Here is a 23,369-nt window from a genome sequence, read left to right on the forward strand (position 1 = left end):
ACAGCGTAGTGCTGACAACAGTACTGACAGCATAGTGCAGACAACATAATACTGAAAACATAGTACTGACATAGTACTTACAGCATAGTACTGACCAGATAGCACTGACAGCATAGTACTTACAGCATAATACTGACGATATAGTCCTGACAGCATAGTGCTTACAACATAGTACTGACAGAATAGTACTTACAACATATTACTGACAACAAACTGACAACATAATACTCAACATAATGCTGTCGACATACTACCGACAACATCGTAATGACAGCATAGTGCTGACAACATAATACTGAAAACATAGTACTGACATAGTACTTACAGCATAGTACTGACAACGTAGTCCTGACAACATAGTGCTTACAACATAGTGCTTACAACATAGTACTGACAGCATAGTACTAACAGCATAATACTGACAATATAGTCCTGACAGCATAGTACTTACAACATAGTACTGACAGAATAATACTTACAACATAATACTGACAACATACTGACAACATAGTACTCAACATAATGCTGTCGACATACTACTGACAGCATAGTACTGACAGCATAGTGCTGACAACATAATACTGAAAACATAGTACGGACATAGTACTTACAGCATAGTATTGACAACATAGTACTGACAGTATAGTACTCAACATAATGCTGCCTACATACTACTGACAGCATGCTACTGACAACATAGTACTGTATTAATGCTGTTTTTGTTGCAAAGTATGTTGGGAAACCTCGGTGTTATAATGCACTTTAAATGAACTCTGACTTGACTTCAATTGACATAGTACTGACATAGTACTGACAACACAGGACAGACAACGTAGTACTGACAGCTAACAGTATTTACAGCTAGGTGAGAGGAACAATGTGTGTAATTTGCATAAAGCAGTAGTGTACTGTACAGTATTCACATATCAAAAATACTAACAATATCAAAAGTATACATGAGCCTGACAGTTTGAGCTGATAATGTTACTCTTCAGGTAGTTTATCTTTTAATAATCAGTATTTCTATTTTAATAATCAGTAGTTTATATTTTAATAATCAGTAGTTTATCTTTTAAAAATCACTAGTTTATCTTTTGATAATCAATATTTATATTTTAATAATCACTAGTTTATCTTTTAATAATCAGTAGTTTATATTTTAATAATCAGTAGTTTATCTTTTAATAATCAAGTTTATCTTTTGATAATCAGTAGTTTATCTTTTAATAATCAGTAGTTTATATTTTAATAATCAGCAGTTTATCTTTTAATAATCAGTACTTTATCTTTTAATAATCAGTATTTATATTTTAATAATCAGTAGTTTATCTTTTAATAATCAGTAGTTTATATTTTAATAATCAGTAGTTTATCTTTTAATAATCAAGTTTATCTTTTGATAATCAGTAGTTTATATTTTAATAATCAGTAGTTTATCTTTTAATAATCAGTATTTATATTTTAATAATCACTAGTTTATCTTTTAATAATCAGTAGTTTATCTTTTAATAATCAAGTTTATCTTTTGATAATCAGTAGTTTATCTTTTAATAATCGGTAGTTTATCTTTTAATAATCCGTAGTTTATCTTTTGATAATCAGTAGTTTCTTTTAATAATCTGTATTTATATTTTAATAATCATTAGTTTATCTTTTAATAATCAGTAGTTTATCTTTTAATAATCAAGTTTATCTTTTGATAATCAGTAGTTTATCTTTTAATAATCAGTTGTTTTATCTTTTAATAATCAGTAGTTTATATTTTAATAATCAGCAGTTTATCTTTTAATAATCAGTTGTTTATCTTTTAATAATCAGTATTTGTATTTTAATAATCAGTAGTTTATCTTTTAATAATCAGCAGTTTATCTTTTAATAATCAGTATTTTATCTTTTAATAATCAGTATTTATATTTAGATAATCAGTAGTTTATCTTTTAATAATCAGTAGTGTATATTTTAAGATTCAGTTGGTGAATTGATTAAAATGTAAGCTATTTGTTCATGTGTATTATCTGTTGAAGAGTTTTTCTGATGTATCGAGCTGTCGGATATGTTTACTGAAGCATGAGGTCTGAGATAGGTCTAGTGAAGTGTCAGAGCTGTATCTGTGTGACCTGACCTTGAGCTACGGACATCCGCCGGCGAGGCTTTCAGCTCTCTGGGACTGACCGTGTTCTCGAGGGATGCGTCCAGCCTCTATTTTGTGTACTGTAGCTCTCAGCTCCCATGTTGAGCCCCTCCATCACATGGAATGTCTTCTGTCAGGCCCCGAATTACATACCACAGAAGACAGGAGACTGTTCAGCCCCCTGGCATGTTACCCAGGGCTTTCTTAATGCCACCCCTCTCCTCTGGAGAGCAAGGTTCTCCGCTGTCGATTAGTCAAAGAGGAAGCTGTGAAGAACCACTAGATAGTGGCTCACAGTTAAGTTTCATCTGCAAGTTAACTTTGTGTTTAGGGTATAATCATACTGGCATGTCTTTATGCATGCTCAGTGCTCCAGGTAAGGAGATCCCAGAAACGCATATATACGTATATCTCATCTCATCTCATGTCATGTCATCTCATCTCAGCTCAGCTCATCTCATCTTCAGCCGCTTCTCCGGGGTCGGGTCGTGGTGGCAGCAAGCTAAGTAGGGCACTCCAGACCTCCCTCTCCCCAGCAACGCCCTCCAGCTCCTCCTGGGGGATCCCAAGGTGTTCCCAGGCCAGATTGAACATGTAATCCCTCCAGGGAGTTCTGGGTCTACCCGGGGGTCTCCTCCCAGTTGGACGTGCCCAGGAAACCTCCAAAGGAAGGCGTCCTGGAGGCATCCTAATCAGATGCTTGAACCACCTCAGCCGGCTCCTTTCGACATGAAGGAGCAGCGGCTCTACTCCGAGCTCCCTCCGGATGTCCGAGCTCCTCACCCTATCTCTGAGGCTGAGCCCAGACACCCTACGGAGGAAACTCCTTTCAGCCACTTGTATCCGTGATCTCCCCCTTTAGGTCACTACCCAAAGCTCATGACCATAGGTGAGGGTTGGAACGAAGACTGACTGGTAAACTGAGAGCTTTACCTTCCGGCTCAGCTCCCTCTTCACCACAACGGTCCGGTACAACGTCCACATTACTGCTGATGCTGCACCAATCCACCTGTCAATCTCCCGCTCCATCCTACCCTCACTAGTGACAAGACCCCGAGATACTTGAACTCCTTCACTTGAGGCAACAACTCATCCCCAACCCGGAGTAGAGAACCATGGCCTCAGAGTTGGAGGTTCCAACTCTCAGCCTGGCCATTTCACACTCCAGCATGCCCCAGTGCCCGCTGGAGGTCATGTTCTGACAAAGCCCACCAAACCACATCATCTGGGAAGAGCAGAGATGCAATTCTGAGGTTCCCAAAACAGACACACTCCTCACCTTGGCTGCCCCTTGAGATCCTGTCCATGAATATCACAAACAGAATGGCAGACAAGGGACAACCTTGGCGGAGTCCCACACCCACCGAAAACCTGTTTGACTTTGTGCTGAGAATGTGGACACAGCTCTCACTTTGTTTATACAAGGACCGGATGACTTGTAGCAACTGCCCCGGTACCCCATACTCCCGCAGTACCCCCACACAGTGCCCCGGAGTACACAGTCGTAAGCCTTCTCCAAGTCCACAAAACACATGTGTAGACAGCTGTCAAGAACCACTAAATAGGGAGTCAGGGTTAAGTTTCATCTTCAAGTTCACTTTGTGTTTGGGGTATGTAAAGCTGTGGCATGAAACACACGGACTTTACTTGACTCACTGGATTATTTTGCTCCTTACTTGTTGAGCACTTTCCCTACCACTGAGTGTTTTTTAAACAAAGTTTTTATATATATGCACACACACACACACACACACACATACATACAGCTGATTCAACTTTCTTTGATTGTACCACAGGACGTACTGATACACATGGTACACAGTACTAACTAAGCTGTATGTGTTCTGCAGACTTGTGTTTCTGTTCCTCACCGGATTCCTTCAGGAAACAGCAGGCAGGGAAAGACACTCTCTGAGATCAACTGTGAGTGACACATTTACATGTGTGTGTGTGTTGGTGATGATGGTGGACAAATGAAAGTGCTTCTTTAAGTATCCTAATACAACCCTGTTGTACTTGCTGCTCCCTGAGAGCACCAGAGAGCTTCTTCATGTTCAGCTCCCATAAATATTTACTGCTGCAACTCTTCTGTCGCCAATAGCAAAACACTAAACGGTCCCGGGTAACAGATAGAAAGGTAGAATGATCAAATGGAAAAAAGTAAAATATTGTCGTTTTGGTCTTTATGCATGCTCAAGAAAATCAAAGAAAGTTGAATCAGTTCATCTGGACGTCACATTTACTGACAGAAATCACTCATCTAATGCCCCTTTTCCACCACATGGTACCGGCTCGGCTCGACTCGACTCGACTCGACTCGACTCGACTCGCAGAGTGTCGTTTTCCATCACCGTAACAGCAACCCTCAGTGTAGCTGGTCTGCATTGATTTTGGTACCCGGTCCAGTTTTTTGGAACCTCGACAAAGGGGGTACCAGAAAAGTGGTAACAGTTACCAAAATGCCGGTACTTTCCAGTAATGGGAAATGAACAAGTCCAGTCGAGTTGAGCCAGTACCATGTAGTGGAAAAGGGACAGAAGTGACCTCTTCAGTCTGACCTGACTGCAGGTACCCCCACCCTTATCAAGAATACAGTGACTGAGGTACCCCCACCCTTATAAACAATACAGTGACTGCAGGTGTCCCCACCCTTATAAACAATACAGTGACTGCAGGTGTCCCCACCCTTATAAACAATACAGTGACTGCAGGTGTCCCCACCCTTATAAACAATACAGTGACTGCAGGTGTCCCCACCCTTATAAACAATACAGTGACTGCAGGTACCCCCACCCTTATAAAGAATACAGTGACTGAGGTACCCCCCACCCTTATAAACAATACAGTGACTGAGGTACCCCCCACCCTTATAAACAATACTGTGACTGCAGGTACCCCCACCCTTATAAAGAATACAGTGACTGCAGGTGCCCCCACCCTTATAAACAATACAGTGACTGCAGGTGTCCCCACCCTTATAAACAATACAGTGACTGCAGGTACCCCACCCTTATAAACAATACAGTGACTGCAGGTGTCCCCACCCTTATAAACAATACAGTGACTGCAGGTGTCCCCACCCTTATAAACAATACAGTGACTGCAGGTGTCCCCACCCTTATAAACAATACAGTGACTGCAGGTACCCCCACCCTTATAAACAATACAGTGACTGCAGGTACCCCCACCCTTATAAAGAATACAGTGACTGCAGGTACCCCCACCCTTATAAAGAATACAGTGACTGCAGGTACCCCCACCCTTATAAACAATACAGTGACTGCAGGTGTCCCCACCCTTATAAACAATACAGTGACTGCAGGTACCCCCACCCTTATAAACAATACAGTGACTGCAGGTGTCCCCACCCTTATAAACAATACAGTGACTGCAGGTACCCCCACCCTTATAAACAATACAGTGACTGCAGGTACCCCCACCCTTATAAACAATACAGTGACTGCAGGTGTCCCCACCCTTATAAACAATACAGTGACTGCAGGTACCCCCACCCTTATAAACAATACAGTGACTGCAGGTGTCCCCACCCTTATAAACAATACAGTGACTGCAGGTACCCCCACCCTTATAAACAATACAGTGACTGCAGGTGTCCCCACCCTTATAAACAATACAGTGACTGCAGGTACCCCCACCCTTATGAACAATACAGTGACTGCAGGTACCCCACCCTTATAAACAATACTGTGACTGCAGGTACCCCCACCCTTATGAACAATACAGTGACTGCAGGTACCCCCACCATTATAAACAATACAGTGACTGCAGGTGTCCCCACCCTTATAAACAATACAGTGACTGCAGGTGTCCCCACCCTTATAAACAATACAGTGACTGCAGGTGCCCCCACCCTTATAAACAATACAGTGACTGCAGGTGTCCCCACCCTTATAAACAATACAGTGACTGCAGGTACCCCACCCTTATAAACAATACAGTGAGTGCAGGTGTCCCCACCCTTATAAACAATACAGTGACTGCAGGAGTCCCCACCCTTATAAACAATACAGTGACTGCAGGTACCCCCACCCTTATAAACAATACAGTGACTGCAGGTGTCCCCACCCTTATAAACAATACAGTGACTGCAGGTGTCCCCACCCTTATAAACAATACAGTGACTGCAGGTGTCCCCACCCTTATAAACAATACAGTGACTACAGGTGTCCCCACCCTTATAAACAATACAGTGACTGCAGGTGTCCCCACCCTTATAAACAATAGAGTGACTGAGGTACCCCCACCCTTATAAACAATACAGTGACTGCAGGTACCCCCACCCTTATAAACAATACAGTGACTGAGGTACCCCACCCTTATAAACAATACAGTGACTGCAGGTGTCCCCACCCTTATAAACAATACAGTGACTGCAGGTACCCCCACCCTTATAAACAATACAGTGACTGAGGTACCCCACCCTTATAAACAATACAGTGACTGCAGGTGTCCCCACCCTTATAAACAATACAGTGACTGCAGGTGTCCCCACCCTTATAAACAATACAGTGACTGCAGGTGTCCCCACCCTTATAAACAATACAGTGACTGCAGGTGTCCCCACCCTTATAAACAATACAGTGACTGCAGGTACCCCCACCATTATAAACAATACAGTGACTGCAGGTGTCCCCACCCTTATAAACAATACAGTGACTACAGGTGTCCCCACCCTTATAAACAATACAGTGACTACAGGTGTCCCCACCCTTATAAACAATACAGTGACTGCAGGTACCCCACCCTTATAAACAATACAGTGACTGCAGGTGTCCCCACCCTTATAAACAATACAGTGACTGCAGGTGTCCCCACCCTTATAAACAATACAGTGACTGCAGGTGTCCCCACCCTTATAAACAATACAGTGACTGCAGGTGTCCCCACCCTTATAAACAATACAGTGACTGCAGGTGTCCTCACCCTTATAAACAATACAGTGACTGCAGGTGTCCCCACCCTTATAAACAATAGTGACTGCAGGTGTCCCCACCCTTATAAACAATACAGTGACTGCAGGTGTCCCCACCCTTATAAACAATACAGTGACTGCAGGTGTCCCCACCCTTATAAACAATACAGTGACTGCAGGTGTCCCCACCCTTATAAACAATACAGTGACTGCAGGTGTCCCCACCCTTATAAACAATAGTGACTGCAGGTGTCCCCACCCTTATAAACAATACAGTGACTGCAGGTGACTGCACTGTTCCTCATAGCAAGAAGGTCCTTGGTTCGAACCCCAGGCCGTCCCAGGTCCTTTCTGTGTGGAGTTTGCATGTTCTCCCCGTGTCTGCATGGGTTTCCTCCCACCATCAAAGGGACATGCGTGTTAGGGTTCATACTCCTGCCTGTGCCCCTGAGCAAGGCAATGGAAGGGAGACCTGGAGTTGGTCTGCGTGTGCTGCAGCTGCCCACTGCTGCTATACAATAGGATGGTTACATGTAGAGAAGACATTCATTGTATACAATGACAAAATAAAGTGGCTTTCTTTCATCTTACAATAATGATTGACTACAACTATTCCCCAACCCTCTGTGATAGCACACATGGCCATTGTAACTCTAATTAATAGTCACGGTAATTTGCATATGAAACTGGTCGCTGGTTTCAGTCGTTATGCCACTGTATTGTTTATAAGGATGGGGACACCAGCAGTCAGTTGAGACTGAAGAGGTCACTTAGGGCCCAGACACAACAAACTGAATAGCGGTGACGAAGGCCGACTGTTGCGTCGCCTCACGTCGCCTGCCGTCCGGGCCAAGAAGTAGCACTTGAACACACCGCAAAGACTACAGCCGACGGCCAGCTAGCATGTACGTTCTGCACTGACTCGCTAAGCTGAACAGCCAATCAGAGTGCTCTCTCTCACCGACGGGCTCCGCCCATTCAACATGCCGAACCAGCCGAAAAGCTGCCAACAGGGGTCCGACTAGTGCCGACGGTGTGGGACACACTACAGAAACTGGGGTCACAGACGCTCGCCGACGGCCCGACATTGGCCAAAAGCCAACTGTCGGCCTGGTGTGTCAGGGCCCTTAGATGAGTGGTGAAATGGATCTGTCAATAAACCTTGTGTCCTCATGAACTGGTTCAACCTTCTGGGATTGTTGTTTTTGTCTCCAGTCGACCAGGTTAAATTTGACCCTCCACTAAGGAAGGAGACAGAAGCCCATCATGAGATGGTAAGAACACACAAACACACACACGCAAAAAAATCTGGTGAAGTTGAAAGACTTTCAGTCCTGAAATACTGCTCAGTCTGAGAGCCCACATCCATGCTGTACCACACACACTATTGGCGCAGCACCGTAGTCCTTATGGGTCCAGTATGCTACTGGTCATGTACACAAGTCATAATGGGTTCGGTCTACCTGGTCTGCTTCAGTTGTCTGACAGTCTCTCACCTGTTTGTGTGTGATTTTGTGTTTTCCCTGTTTGAACTAACATGTTTGAATTTGTGTTGGTTTGCTGAACAGCCCAGCTCGGACCATTTCCTGGACTGTGTGGAGGAAATCTACTACACAGCAAGATCTAACCTGGTACCAAGTCCATTTACCTGCCGGCTCCATCCATGCCACAGGCCACAGCTAAGCAGCTAGCCATGCTAACACAGTCCCACTGTAGCCTTAGCGTTGTTGTTAGGACAGGGTTCCCACACATTCCTCAAACCTGGCGATTCATAGACCCATTTTGCAGTCATGGAGAACAGCTGGTAAATGATAAGACCGGTCAGATGTCCTGGAGGTATTACTGAGGTAATGTGAAGTTAGGTAATAAAATGAGATGTGACGTCAGTGTTGTGTTGAGGTAGAAGTCCATCCAGAGACTGTTGAGTCTTGTACTGATGCTTCGTACTGAATCATGTGAGCTTCTGTGAGCAGCGCCTGGCGTGGACATCCAGGATCAAGTCCTGGAGAAGGAGTTCTCAGGACGGTGACTTGATTGAAAAGCAGCTTGTAAGCAAATGTTGGGTGTTGCTAAAGATGTTTGAGGGCTGCTGCCCGTCCGTATGGATCTGTTCCTCTATTCTGTCTCTGTCCACTTCCTCATCCTTTACAATCCCATGTTACATAGAATAACACATCGCACATACAAAAAGACAAAATGTTACAGTTGCACAACATTCCAGCTAACAATTTGGTCTCCTTCAAGGTAGAACGCCAGTGCTCAGAGTGCAGTTGTAGGATAATGTTGTGTTACAGAGCGATGTGGTGTACATCATGTAGGATAATGTTGTGTTACAGAGTGATGTGGTGTACATCATGTAGGATAATGTTGTGTTACAGAGCGATGTGGTGTACATCATGTAGGATAATGTTGTGTTACAGAGTGATGTGGTGTACATCATGTAGGATAATGTTGTGTTACAGAGCGATGTGGTGTACATCATGTAGGATAATGTTGTGTTACAGAGTGATGTGGTGTACATCATGTAGGATAATGTTGTGTTACAGAGTGATGTGGTGTACATCATGTAGGATAATGTTGTGTTACAGAGCGATGTGGTGTACATCATGTAGGATAATGTTGTGTTACAGAGTGACGTTGTGTACATCATGTAGGCTACGCAGACTCAAGTCATGGTTGCAGTAACAGTTTGAACTGTTTAGGAACTTTGTTAATTGAGGGAAATAGTTTTCTCATTGGATGTAGAATCCTGTTGGCCTCTAGTGAGCTGGTCCACATCTCTGGTGAGCTGGTCCACATTTCTAATGAGCTCATCCACATCTCTAGTGAGCTGGACCACATCTCTAGTGAGCTGGTCCACATGTCTAGTGAGCTGGTCCACATGTCTAGTGAGCTGGTCCACATCTCTAATGAGACGGTCCACATCTCTAATGAGCTGGTCCACATGTCTAGTGAGCTGGTCCACATCTCTAGTGAGCTGGTCCACATGTCTAGTGAGCTGGTCCACATCTCTAATGAGCCGGTCCACATCTCTAATGAGCTGGTCCACATGTCTAGTGAGCTGGTCCAAATGTCTAGTGAGCTGGTCCACATCTCTATTGAGCTGGTCCAAATGTCTAGTAAGCTGGTCCACATCTCTAGTGAGCTGGTCCACATGTCTAGTGAGCTGGTCCACATGTCTAGTGAGCTGGTCCACATCTCTAATGAGCCGGTCCACATCTCTAATGAGCTGGTCCACATGTCTGGTGAGCTGGTCCACATCTCTAATGAGCCGGTCCACATCTCTAATGAGCTGGTCGACATGTCTGGTGAGCTGGTCCACATGTCTGGTGAGCTGGTCCACATCTCCACCCTGATGAAGCGTTTAACTTTCCCTGTAGTCACAAAGTAAACAACACATGGGGTCGACTAGTGATGACATCAGAGCGTCTGTGTCCTACAACTGGAAATAGTCATTCATCCCTAACATGACTGACAAAGACACCTCACATTGCTGTTGGTCAGTGATTATTGGTCAGTGATTATTGATCAGTGATTATTGGTCAGTGGCTATCAGTCATTCATTTCAGCTGGTGTCCAGATGTCTGCGCTGTAAAGCTAACATGAACTTTGTGTAATAACATCACAGTGGTTTTAGATGTGTTGAAGTAGTCCGCGGCCGGCGCTCTGGTGGCGGAAGGCTTCAGGAAATAGTCCCTTTTTCCAGCCGCTGGTTAAATGAAGCGTTAATAAGAGGGGCAGCGGTGGGTTTTTAGCCTGCACAGCAAATGTGAACACTGTGGAAAACCCAGAAAATCTATTTTTACTTTGCTTCATCCTGGACTGTGTCCCTCTGAGAGAGAGAGAGAGACAGAGAGAGAGAGAGAGAGAGAGAGAGAGAGAGAGACAGAGAGACTGACTGAGAGAGACAGACAGACAGAGAGCAAGAGAAACGCAGTGAGAGAGACAGAGAGAGAGAGAGACAGAGAGCGAGAGAGAGAGACAGACAGACAGAGAGATAGAGAGAGAGACAGAGAAATGGAGAGAAAGAAAGACAGACCAAGGGGAAGACAGGTAGATGTAGGAGAGACTGGAGAGAGACAGAGTGTTAAAGTGAGAGGAGGAGGAACGACATGAATCCTGTTTGAAAATGGGAGAGAGACAGTTAGGTGGAGAGAGATTGCAGAGTGGCATGGCTGTGGTGGAATGGACGAGAGAGTGATGGAGAGAGAGGTGGAGTGCAGAGAGGGTGAGTGATGGAGATGGAGGTAAAGAGAGAGAGAGTGGGAGAGAGGTGGAGTGGTGCTGTGTGTCTGGTTGGAGGTGAAGGAGTTGCTGTCTCAGCTGCCACTGACGCTCTGCATTAGAGTCAGAGCTGAGCATGCCGCCCGCCGCCCGCTGCATCACATGCCTGGGCAGGAAGTCAGTTGACATGAGGCGACGCAGGCTGGACGGGACGTCACATTGAGCCCATCCTGCTTTCACCGGGCAGCTCGTCGGTGTGACGCTCAGCGAGCAGCTGCAGTCGGTAAAGCCCAAACGGTGGCCCGACTGACCACCTGAATGCTGGATGGTTTACCGATAGTCCAGATCCGTTATATTCAAATAAGAAGATCCCTAAAACAAGCCAGCAGTAAGATATTTCAGCCAGGTCAGATTTGTAAAATGAGATGAAATTATGTTCCCCTGAAAGACCAGAAGCCCTGACACAAGTTAAATGACGATGATTTTAAAATCCTCTATCTGTGAAGGTGTTACTTGTTGAGACCACTTACAGCACATTTATATGTGTGTGTGTCAGAACCTTTTCCACCCTCAATGTGAAATTAAAACCTGTAAAAACAAAGTGAAAAACTATCAGAAACATTTTAGGGTAAAAAAAAGAAAAATTACATAAGTGTGTACACCCTTTTTTCCAGAATGAACCAATCACATGTTAAACTCATGTTAAATAGTAATTAGTATACATCAATTAAAGTGACTGTGATTAACCCCAAATAAATTTCAGCTGTTCCTGTAGGATTTTCCTGACATCTTCTTGGTTGCATCTGACTGTAAAAGCCATGCTCCACGAAGAGCTTACAAAGCATGAACGGGTCTCATTGTTGAAAGGTATGGACCAGGAGAGGGGGACAAAAGAGTTTCCAAGGCATCAGATATACCATGGAACATGGTGAAGACCATCGTCACCCAGTGGAGAAAATATGGCACAACAGTGATATTACCAAGAACAGGATTTCACTCCAAAACTGAGGGGAAGATAAGCAGAAACCTGGTCAGGGAGGCTGCCAAGAGGCCTATGGCAACATTAAAGGAGCTGCAGGAACTTCTGCCAAGTCCTGGTTGCTCCTACATGAGTCAACAGTCTCCTGTATTCTTCATATGTCTGGGCTATGGAGAAGGGTGGCAAGACGGAACACTTCATCTCATCTCATCATCAGCTGCTTCTCTGGGGTCGGGTTGCAGTGGCAGCAAGCTAAGTAGGGCATTCCAGACGTCCCTCTCCCCAGCAACGCCCTCCAGTTCCTCCTGGGGGATCCCAAGGCATTCCCAGGCCAGACTGGACATGTAGTCCCTCCAGCGAGTTCTGGATCTACCCTGGGGTCTCCTCCCAGTTGGATGTGCCCGGAAAAACGTCAAAGGAAGGTGCCCAGGAGGCATCATAATCAGATGGCAAAACCCCATCAACTGGCTCCTTTCGACACAAAGGAGCAGCAGCTCTACTCCAGGCTACCTCTAGATGTCTGAGCTCCTCACCCTATCTCTAAGGCCGAGCCCAGACACCCACCTTTCACCCGCTTGTATCCATGATCTTATCCTTTCGGTCACTACCCAAAACTCATGACCATAGGTGAGGGTTGGAACGAAGATTGACTGGTAAATTGAGAGCTTTGCCTTCTGGCTCAGCTCCCTCTTCACCACAACGGTCCGGTACAATGTCGGAATTGCTGCTGATGCTGCACCAATCCGCCTGTCAAGCTCCTCCTCCATCCTGCCCTCACTCGTGTAAAAGACCCTGAGATATTTGAACACCTTCACTTGAGGCAACAACTCATCCGCAACCCAGAGGGAGCAATCCACCATTTTCTGGTAGAGAGCCATGGCCTCAGAGTTGGGGGTGCTGACTCCCTCATGGACCCACCACCCGCGGGGATAAGCATTGGGATAGGGTGCAATGCAGGCCGGGCAGCAGGCAACGGCGGGAACCAGGGTGTGCAGACTTCCGACATCACAGACTGGTCCTCGGGACGTGGAATGTCACCTCTCTGGCAGGGAGGGAGCCTGAGCTGTTGCCGGAGGTGGAGCGGTACCAACTAGATGTAGTTGGGCTCACCTCCACCCATAGCATGGGCTGTGGTTCCAAATTCCTGGAGAGGGGCTGGACGCATTACTTTTCTGGAGTTGGCCAAGGTGACAGGCGCCGGGCGGGTGTGGGGATACTCACAAGTCCCCGGTTGAGCGCCGCTGTGTTGAAGTTCTCCCTGGGGAATAAGAGGGTCGCCTCTATATGACTGCAAGTCGCTGGAGGAAAGGCTCGGACTGTTGTGTGTGCTTATACACTGAATAGCATTTTGGAGTATCGGCCTTCTTGGCGTCTCTGGGTGGTGTCCTAGGTAGGTATCCGCCTTGGGACTCTATAGTTCTGCTGGGGGACTTCAATACTCAACATGGGCAACGGTGGAGAAACCTGGGGGGTGTGATTGGGAGCAACTGCCTCCCCGATTTGAATCCGAGCAGTGAGTTATTATTGCACTTCTGTGCGAGTCATGGATTGGCCATAACAAACACCATGTTCGAAGGTAGTTCATAAATGTACTTGGTACCAGAACACCTTAGGCCGAAGATCGATGATAGACTTTGTGGTCGTATCATCAGACCTGCGGCCGTATGTTTTGGACACTTGGGTGAAGAGAGGAGCAGAGCTGTCAACTGATCACCACCTGGTGGTGAGTTGGATCAGACTGCGAGGAAGGCTGCCGGACAGACCTGACAAACCCAGGGTGAACTGGGAACGTCTGGCAGGGGTCCCTGTCCATGAGGTCTTCAGTTCCCACCTCCAGAAAAAGTTCTCGTGTATCCCATGGGAGGCTGGGGACATGTAAGTGTCAGTGTAGGGGTGTGCACACTTATGCAACCAGGTTATTGTACTTTTTTTTAAAAAATGTATTGCCCCTAAAATGTTTCTAATAGTTTTTCACTTTATTTTTATGGGTTGCCATTTAAATGATGTGGGAAAAGTTCTGACATCATTTGTCTTGGTTTCATTTTATTTTACATCACAAAACCTTCCATTTTAATAGGGGTGTGTAGACTTTTCATATCCACTGTAATATATGTATATATGTTTTACATATGTAAATTCACCATGTTTAAGAATCCAACTGAGGTTCACTACACTGAACTGTCAAGTATCAATCAAACCAAATCTAGTTTTCAAATAAAACTCACACTAGTTCACACCTCAATTTATTTTACATTTAGATAAAAGGTTCTCCTTATTCAAACAACAAAATCGTGTATCATGACATGTCGACATCGGAGCTCCATCCCATTATAATACCATTGAAAAAGGGTAAGAGATGATGGTGAAGACCAATGTGATAAAAGGGTAAGAGATGATGGTGAAGACCAACATGATAAAAGTGAGATGATGGTGAAGACCAACACGATAAAAGGATAAGAGATGATGGTGAAGACCAACATGATAAAAGGATAAGAGATGATGGTGAAGACCAACATGATAAAAGGATAAGAGATGATGGTGAAGACCAACACGATAAAAGGATAAGAGATGATGGTGAAGACCAACATGATAAAAGTGAGATGATGGTGAAGACCAACATGATAAAAGGATAAGAGATGATGGTGAAGACCAACATGATAAAAGGATAAGAGATGATGGTGAAGACCAACATGATAAAAGGATAAGAGATGATGGTGAAGACCAACATGATAAAAGGATAAGAGATGATGGTGAAGACCAACATGATAAAAGGATAAGAGATGAGGGTGAAGACCAACATGATAAAAGTGAGATGATGGTAAAGACCAACATGATAAAAGTGAGATGATGGTAAAGACCAACATGATAAAAGTGAGATGATGGTGAAGACCAACACGATAAAAGGATAAGAGATCATGATGAAGACCAACATGATAAAAGGATAAGAGATGATGGTGAAGACCAACATGATAAAAGGATAAGAGATGATGGTGAAGACCAACATGATAAAAGGATAAGAGATGATGGTGAAGACCAACACGATAAAAGGATAAGAGATGATGGTGAAGACCAACATGATAAAAGGATAAGAGATGATGGTGAAGACCAACATGATAAAAGGATAAGAGATGATGGTGAAGACCAACATGATAAAAGGATAAGAGATGATGATGAAGACCAACATGATAAAAGGATAAGAGATGATGGTGAAGACCAACACGATAAAAGGATAAGAGATGATGGTGAAGACCAACACGATAAAAGGATAAGAGATGATGGTGAAGACCAACATGATAAAAGTGAGATGATGGTGAAGACCAACATGATAAAAGGATAAGAGATGATGGTGAAGACCAACATGATAAAAGGATAAGAGATGATGGTGAAGACCAACATGATAAAAGGATAAGAGATGAGGGGGAAGACCAACACGATAAAAGGATAAGAGATCATGATGAAGACCAACATGATAAAAGGATAAGAGATGATGGTGAAGACCAACATGATAAAAGGATAAGAGATGAGGGTGAAGACCAACATGATAAAAGGATAAGAGATGATGGTGAAGACCAACATGATAAAAGTGAGATGATGGTAAAGACCAACATGATAAAAGTGAGATGATGGTGAAGACCAACACGATAAAAGGATAAGAGATCATGATGAAGACCAACATGATAAAAGGATAAGAGATGATGGTGAAGACCAACATGATAAAAGGATAAGAGATGATGGTGAAGACCAACATGATAAAGGATAAGAGATGATGGTGAAGACCACATGATAAAAGGATAAGAGATGAGGGTGAAGACCAACATGATAAAAGGATAAGAGATGATGGTGAAGACCAACATGATAAAAGGATAAGAGATGATGATGAAGACCAACATGATAAAAGGATAAGAGATGAGGGTGAAGACCAACATGATAAAAGGATAAGAGATGATGGTGAAGACCAACATGATAAAAGTGAGATGATGGTGAAGACCAACACGATAAAAGGATAAGAGATGAGGGTGAAGACCAACATGATAAAAGGATAAGAGATGAGGGTGAAGACCAACATGATAAAAGGATAAGAGATGAGGGTGAAGACCAACATGATAAAAGGATAAGAGATGATGGTGAAGACCAACATGATAAAAGGATAAGAGATGATGGTGAAGACCAACATGATAAAAGGATAAGAGATGATGGTGAAGACCAACATGATAAAAGTGAGATGATGGTGAAGACCAACATGATAAAAGGATAAGAGATGAGGGTGAAGACCAACATGATAAAAGGATAAGAGATGATGGTGAAGACCAACATGATAAAAGGATAAGAGATGAGGGTGAAGACCAACATGATAAAAGGATAAGAGATGATGGTGAAGACCAACATGATAAAAGGATAAGAGATGAGGGTGAAGACCAACATGATAAAAGGATAAGAGATGATGATGAAGACCAACATGATAAAAGGATAAGAGATGAGGGTGAAGACCAACATGATAAAAGTGAGATGATGGTGAAGACCAACATGATAAAAGGATAAGAGATGAGGGGGAAGACCAACATGATAAAAGGATAAGAGATGATGATGAAGACCAACATGATAAAAGGATAAGAGATGATGGTGAAGACCAACATGATAAAAGGATAAGAGATGATGGTGAAGACCAACATGATAAAAGTGAGATGATGGTGAAGACCAACATGATAAAAGCATAAGAGATGATGGTGAAGACCAACATGATAAAAGGATAAGAGATGATGGTGAAGACCAACATGATAAAAGTGAGATGATGGTGAAGACCAACATGATAAAAGGATAAGAGATGATGGTGAAGACCAACATGATAAAAGTGAGATGAAGGTGAAGACCAACATGATAAAAGTGAGATGAAGGTGAAGACCAACATGATAAAAGTGAGATGAAGGTGAAGACCAACATGATAAAAGAGAGATGAGTCACACCATGTAAAGATGGACCGGGCTGGCTCCGCTTTGATGTTCAGGAGACGCGTCACACGAACCAATCAGCTGTCATCGCAGTTTCTGTCTGAACCAATCAGCATGAAGGATGGCCCCTCGTCCTCTCACTTCTACACTGCGGATATTTCTAAGCAACTGCACATTAGCACCAATTAGCATCAGGAAACTGTTAACACAGTAAAAAGATCAGACAAGTTTTTATGAGGGTTCAGCAGAGGAAAATTTCTCTCTCTGTCTGTTTGATTAATCTGTAGAGACAGAGAGGGAGACAGACAGAGGGGGGGGGGGGACAGAGAAGAGACAGAGAGACAGATAGAGAGAGTGAGACCGAGAGAGACGGACAGAGAGATAGACAAAGACAGACAGACAGACAGAGAGAGAAATGGGGAGACAGATAGAGACACAGACAGAGAGCGACAGAGATAGAGATTTTTTTATTTTAAAAGGTACATTTATTCAGAATACATTACAGTCCAACAGCTGATACTCAAAAACAATCATCTCTTTATCATCCAGCTCATACAAAAAAAAAAAAAAACGGTTTCAGGAGAAAAAAAAGGACCACTGAGTAGTCTAAACAAGTATTTGTAAAAACAGAACTTCAAAATAAAATAGCCCAACATAACAAACACAAATTCAGGGGGTTTGCAGCAACACAACATCCTGCCCTTAGACCCTTGCATCTGACGAGGAACAACTCCCTAAAAAAACCTTTAACAGGGAGAAAAACTAGGAAGGAACCTCAGGAAGAGCCACAGAGGAGGAGCTCTCTCCCAAGATGCACAACGTGCAATGATGTTGTGTTCACACAATTTACATAACAAATAAATAGAACAAAAGAAAACCAGCTCTTCATCAACTCCCACTAAGCACACTACCACCCCAAGTTCTGGGAAAAAGGCCATGTCTGTGTGGAAGCTCTGCGCCCCTGTCGTAGGCCCTCATCATCTTCAGCTCTTCTTCAGACAGTTTTCTACTTCGGAGCTGTAAAAAGTCTCTTGTGCGGCATGTAGACCTCTTGTTGAGCAGCTGAGCTACCACCTCGGTGTTGTCGAGTCCCAATTCTGCTGCAGCCACCATGCACTGTAGGTTGATGGTCATGGCTGAAACCAGTTTCTGCGAAAGTCCTGGAGAGCTCCAGTCATGGATGTCCAGCCTGGCTCCATGAATGAGTGGCTCCTCCAGCAGCAGTAAGAGGAAGAGCGCCCACTGCAGCACATTCATCAACCGAACTCGTCTTAAACATCATCAATGAGTTGCCATTTTACTTTCCGTACAAGTTTTTTCAGTCTAAAGACTTCCTGGTCAGTAAATGTGTTCACCTCCAAATCTCCTGTGTTTTTCATAACACGTCTGACTGAGTCAACAAAAAGCTGCATGTCTGGAAAGTATTTTTCCACCTTGACCCCCCTCAAACCCTTTGTGACCTGTAAAAACTTTTTTTTTAAACATTTCTTTCTGATTTTCTCCCAATTTAGTGGCCAATCGATCCCTATTTTAGTTCAAACTCCCACCCCCGTACTGCATGCGTTCGCCAACTGCATCTCTCCGGCCGGCAGTCTCGCCACTTTTGTGACAAGGCGACTCCAGGCCGAACCACTGCTTTTTCCGACACACACAGAGACGCATTCATGTGACGAACACAAGCCGACTCCGCCCCCCTCCCGAAGACAGCATTGCCAATTGCTGCTTCATCAAGTCCAGCCATAGCCGTACCTGTAAAAACTTCCTGATTTTCAGGAAAGCATAGCTCCCTTCAGTGTCCACCTGTGTACAAGGAGTGGAAACTAATTCACAGTCACTTTCTTCTCTGTCCTCCTCAGATGAAGAGGAGGGTGGCTTCTTACCTTTTAAAACCCTCTTTGCTTTTAACTTTTCCTGTCTACCCTATGCGGGCTTCCTTTTAATAGACTTTTTTGATTTTATTTCACCATCCGACAGCATCTCGTCCTCTTCCTCAAGTACAGACTCTGCCACTTTAACAGCAGTCTGCTGTATTTGCTTCTTCCAACCACAGTTCATATCTCGCTCTGCCATTTGCTATTCTCCCTGTCCTCCCTGTTTTCATTTTCTTTTTTATTCTGTTCATCCTCCCCTACCTGCTCATCCTAGCTTCCATCTGCTCAAGTCCTGTCACCTTCTCATCGTGACCACCTTTTTTAACCTGCTCCACCTGCCCACCTCCCTCTCCTGCCTGCTCAGTCCGTCTGTTTTCCTTGTGTTCTCCAGCCTCGGTCTCGTTCTGTTTCACCACCTGGTCTATTTCTCCTGCCGCTCGCTCCCCGGCCTCCTGTCTTGCCCTGTGCCACCTCGGCAGCGCCGTCTCCAGCCAGAGATGCGCCACTTGTGGCGGCATCGGGGGACAATGACAGTCCTTGAGAATCAGACCTACCCTCACTCCTGTCGGGACAAGACCTTATTAAATGCCCCTCTGACCCACAGCCAAAACATTTCATCATGCTGGATGTAACAAACATAATGTAGTCAAACTCGTCAATCCTGAACTGAAGCTTCAGATCCAAATCCTCCACATTATCTCTCATAATCATGAAGCCTTGTCTCCTATGGGACACAACGTGTCTCAAGTGAGGAGACTTGCAACCCGAAGAGACCAATTTTATTGGGGACACTAGCTGTCCGTATCTTGCAAGCTCCTTCTCCAAAGCGGCATTTCTCATGAACGGGGGAGCATTAGAAATGGTGACTCTCGTGGCAGGATTAACCAGCGGCAGAACGGGAGTCAAAGGGGTCAAAGTGTGACTGTGAATAGGCTGATGATTTTTAAGTCAGTGGAGAACATAAAAGCTTTAAGTTTCATTTTGAAAGTGGCCATAGTTTTCAACTTAAATGCTGCTTCTGTTTACAGCTGTTGATTTATACAAAAGGCTTGGACTCAAACTGGATGTTTAAAAACATAATTAAACTTTCCATGCAGGCTTACATTGGGTGTGACAACATTATTCACCACTCCAAACTGAATTTAGTTTACGCTGCATTTGTTTTAAAGCTGAAACTAGCAGGAAGACTCCCTCCAGTGTTGGTACTCCCTGTTGGTCCATTAGATTGACTGACCTCTGACCCCTGTGTTTCAGGATCTGCAGATGGACTACGAGGAAGCACTTCCAGAAGCGTCTATCCTGGGAGGCAGAAGGTGAGGAAGTAGCACAGCTCGTTCTCTTTAGTGTCACCAAGTGCAACAGGTCAAAGGTCAGATCCACAGGAGCAAGATGGAAGACTGGAATTGAGGAACGGGTCACAAAAAATAAATAAATAAAAAATAAAATCTGCATTTCAGCCCTTTGGAAACTGACGGTTAACCTAAAAGGAAGACAGGCAGCTGTTCAGTGGCCCCAAACACCAGAGGGCAGTATGAGCTTCTCTCTCTGACCTTTGACCTCCCTACTCTTTGTTCCCTCTCACACACGCACAGCCACACAATTTTTTTTTATTTTGAACATGTAAAAGAAACAACAAAAAAAACATAAAAACAAAAACATTACATTACAGTCATGTAGCCGACGCTTTTATCCAAAGCGACTTACAATAAGTGCATCATTTAACGTAGGAAGTCAGGAGAGCTACTAGTCATCAGAGGTCATAGTGCATCTAAACAAGCATCTAAGGGCAAAACCAGTGCTAAAGTAAAAGTGCAAGAAAGAGATTTTTTTTTTAAATGAGTGAATACAATAAGTGCTAAGAACAAGTAACAGGGTAGTAGTTCTTGAGGAGGTGAGTTTTCAGCCTGCGCCGAAAGATGGGCAGCGACTCCGCTGTCCTGACATCAGTGGGGAGTTCATTCCACCACTGTGGGGCCAGGACAGAAAAGAGCCATGACCGGGTCGATCGGCAGCAGGGGCCTCTGAGCGACGGGGCAACCAGGCGTCCCGAGGCAGCAGAGCGAAGTGGTCGGGTGGGGTGTAGGGCTTGACCATGGCCTGGAGATAGGAAGGAGCTGTTCCTTTCACTGCCCTGTAGGCCAGCACCAGAGTCTTAAACTGGATGCGAGCAGGTACTGGGAGCCAGTGTAGGGACATGAGAAGGGGAGGTATGTGGGAGAACTTAGGGCAGTTGAACACCAGACGAGCTGCAGCTTTCTGAACAAGCTCCAGAGGTCTGATGGCCGACACTGGGGCGCCAGCAAGGAGGGAGTTGTTATAGTCCAGCCGGGAGATGACCAGGAATGGGTGAATCCTCCTGATGTTATAGAGGAGAAATCTGCAGTAGCGAGCAACCGATGCAACGTTTGCAGCAAACGACAGTTGGTCGTCCAGGATCACAGTCCGAGTTAACGTCACCACGGTGTTGTCAATGGTGATGGCCAGGTCTCGGTGCGGGCAACCTTTCCCCGGGAGGAACATCAGATCTGTCTTGTCCAGATTGAGCTTCAGGTGGTGTGTCGCCATCCACTCCGAGATGTCAGTCAAGCACGCAGCAATGCGTGTCTCTACTTGTGTGTCAGATGGAGGGAAGGACAAGATCAGCTGGGTGTCATCAGCATAACAATGGTAAGAGAAGTCATCGAGCAAATAACAGAACCCAGGGATGTCGTGTACAGGGAGAAAACGAGAGGACCCAGAAGCGAACCCTGTGGAACGCCTGTAGTCCGTCTGCGAGGCTCCGACACAGATCCCCTCCATGTCACCTGGTAGGAGCGACCCGTCAGGTAGGTTGGCAGAGCCTGTGACACCCAGCCCCTCGAGGGTAGAGGGGAGGATCTGGTGGTTCACTGTGTCGAAAGCAGCTGACAGGTCCAGGAGTATCAGGACAGAGAGAGAGAGTTTGCTCTCGCAGAGTGCAGCGATTCTGTCACTGCAAGGAGGGCCGTCTCTGTCGAGGGACCAACCCTGAACCAAGACTGATTGGGGTCCAGGAAGACAGCGCATTCAAAAGTTTTGGATAGAAAGGGTAGAAGGGAAACCGGTCTGTAGTTTTTGACGTCAGGGGGGTTAAGTGATGGTTTCTTGAGAAGGGGGGTGACTAGCAGTCTTTAAGGCAGATGGAAAGTATCCTGCCTGGAGGGAGGTGTTGATGAGGTGGTGATTGGTGATTTCCTTGTCTGTACTGCTCTAAGAAAAACTGAACTAAGATTTCTAACACCATACTCATCACCCGTTCCCTCTGTGGTTGTTTCTGGGTCACTGGTTTTTTCTGCCAGGTTTGGTCCGACACTTCCAAAGAATCTGTAGAAGCACTAACCACATCCTCCATATTACTGATGCTCTGATCATTATCGATAAAATACTGACGGTAACTTGAGTCTCTAGATCCACTAATCACATCCTCCATATTACTGATGCTGTGATCGTTATCGATGAAATGCTGACAGTAACTTGAGTCTCTAGATCCACTAACCACATCCTCCATATTACTGATGCTCTGATCATTATCGGTAAAATACTGACAGTAACTTGAGTCTCTAGATCCACTAACCACATCCTCCATATTACTGATGCTCTGATCATTATCAGTAAAATACTGACAGTAACTTGAGTCTCTAGATCCATGTCCAATACACCTCATATACCTTTAATGTTGTTTTTGTTATTCTCTAATATTTCGTTATGGTATTCCTTCTTACACATCCTCATGATAACCTGTGTTTATACTTCTTTTATGTCTTTACTGCCTCTTCAGTTCCATACTATGAATTCTCTGTGTAGAGTTTTTTTTTTTTTGCAGGCATTTTGTAAAACCTTCGTGATCCATGTATATATCTGTATATTTTAGTTTTGTACTGTATTGTTTTATTGGGCAAGTTTTGTCTTATAATAATTTGAATATTTTTAAGAATGTGTCACATGCTTTGTCGACATATTGTCCATCGTATGTTGTTCTCCCATTTTGTGTTAGTAATTCATTGCTAAATGCATTCATGGCCTTGTTTGTCCTTACTTGTGTTATGTTATTGGCCTACATCTACTGATTTGTGTTAACTACCCGCGCCCTCTGTGTTGTCTTCCATGGCGTGTGTGAATATATTGTGTATCAGCGTGGCACAGTGTGGTGTAGTACTGCTACGTCTACTGGTGTGTGGATAGAAGCTCGTGTTTTACATCACATTGATGACCTCGTGTGTGGTTTTATGCTCATTTGGACTTAACAGATCTTTATTGAAATCCCCAC

The 23,369-nt window shown here is 44.4% G+C and overlaps 1 protein-coding gene across 3 annotated transcripts in view; it reads left to right on the top strand.

The window, feature by feature from the left end:
- map4k3a (mitogen-activated protein kinase kinase kinase kinase 3a) overlaps positions 1 to 23,369 on the top strand; it is a 182,455-nt gene that overhangs the window by 98,859 nt on the left and 60,227 nt on the right. For all 3 annotated transcript variants that reach the window (XM_056281131.1, XM_056281133.1, XM_056281132.1), the window contains 4 exons: positions 3,982 to 4,054; positions 8,280 to 8,338; positions 8,633 to 8,695; positions 20,339 to 20,397. In XM_056281131.1, the coding sequence (XP_056137106.1) occupies positions 3,982 to 4,054; positions 8,280 to 8,338; positions 8,633 to 8,695; positions 20,339 to 20,397 (254 nt within the window). The remainder of the gene's footprint in view (positions 1 to 3,981; positions 4,055 to 8,279; positions 8,339 to 8,632; positions 8,696 to 20,338; positions 20,398 to 23,369) is intronic.

The sequence above is a fragment of the Lampris incognitus genome, chromosome 5 (genome assembly GCF_029633865.1).
Source record: "Lampris incognitus isolate fLamInc1 chromosome 5, fLamInc1.hap2, whole genome shotgun sequence".
NCBI classification, from domain to species: domain Eukaryota; kingdom Metazoa; phylum Chordata; class Actinopteri; order Lampriformes; family Lampridae; genus Lampris; species Lampris incognitus.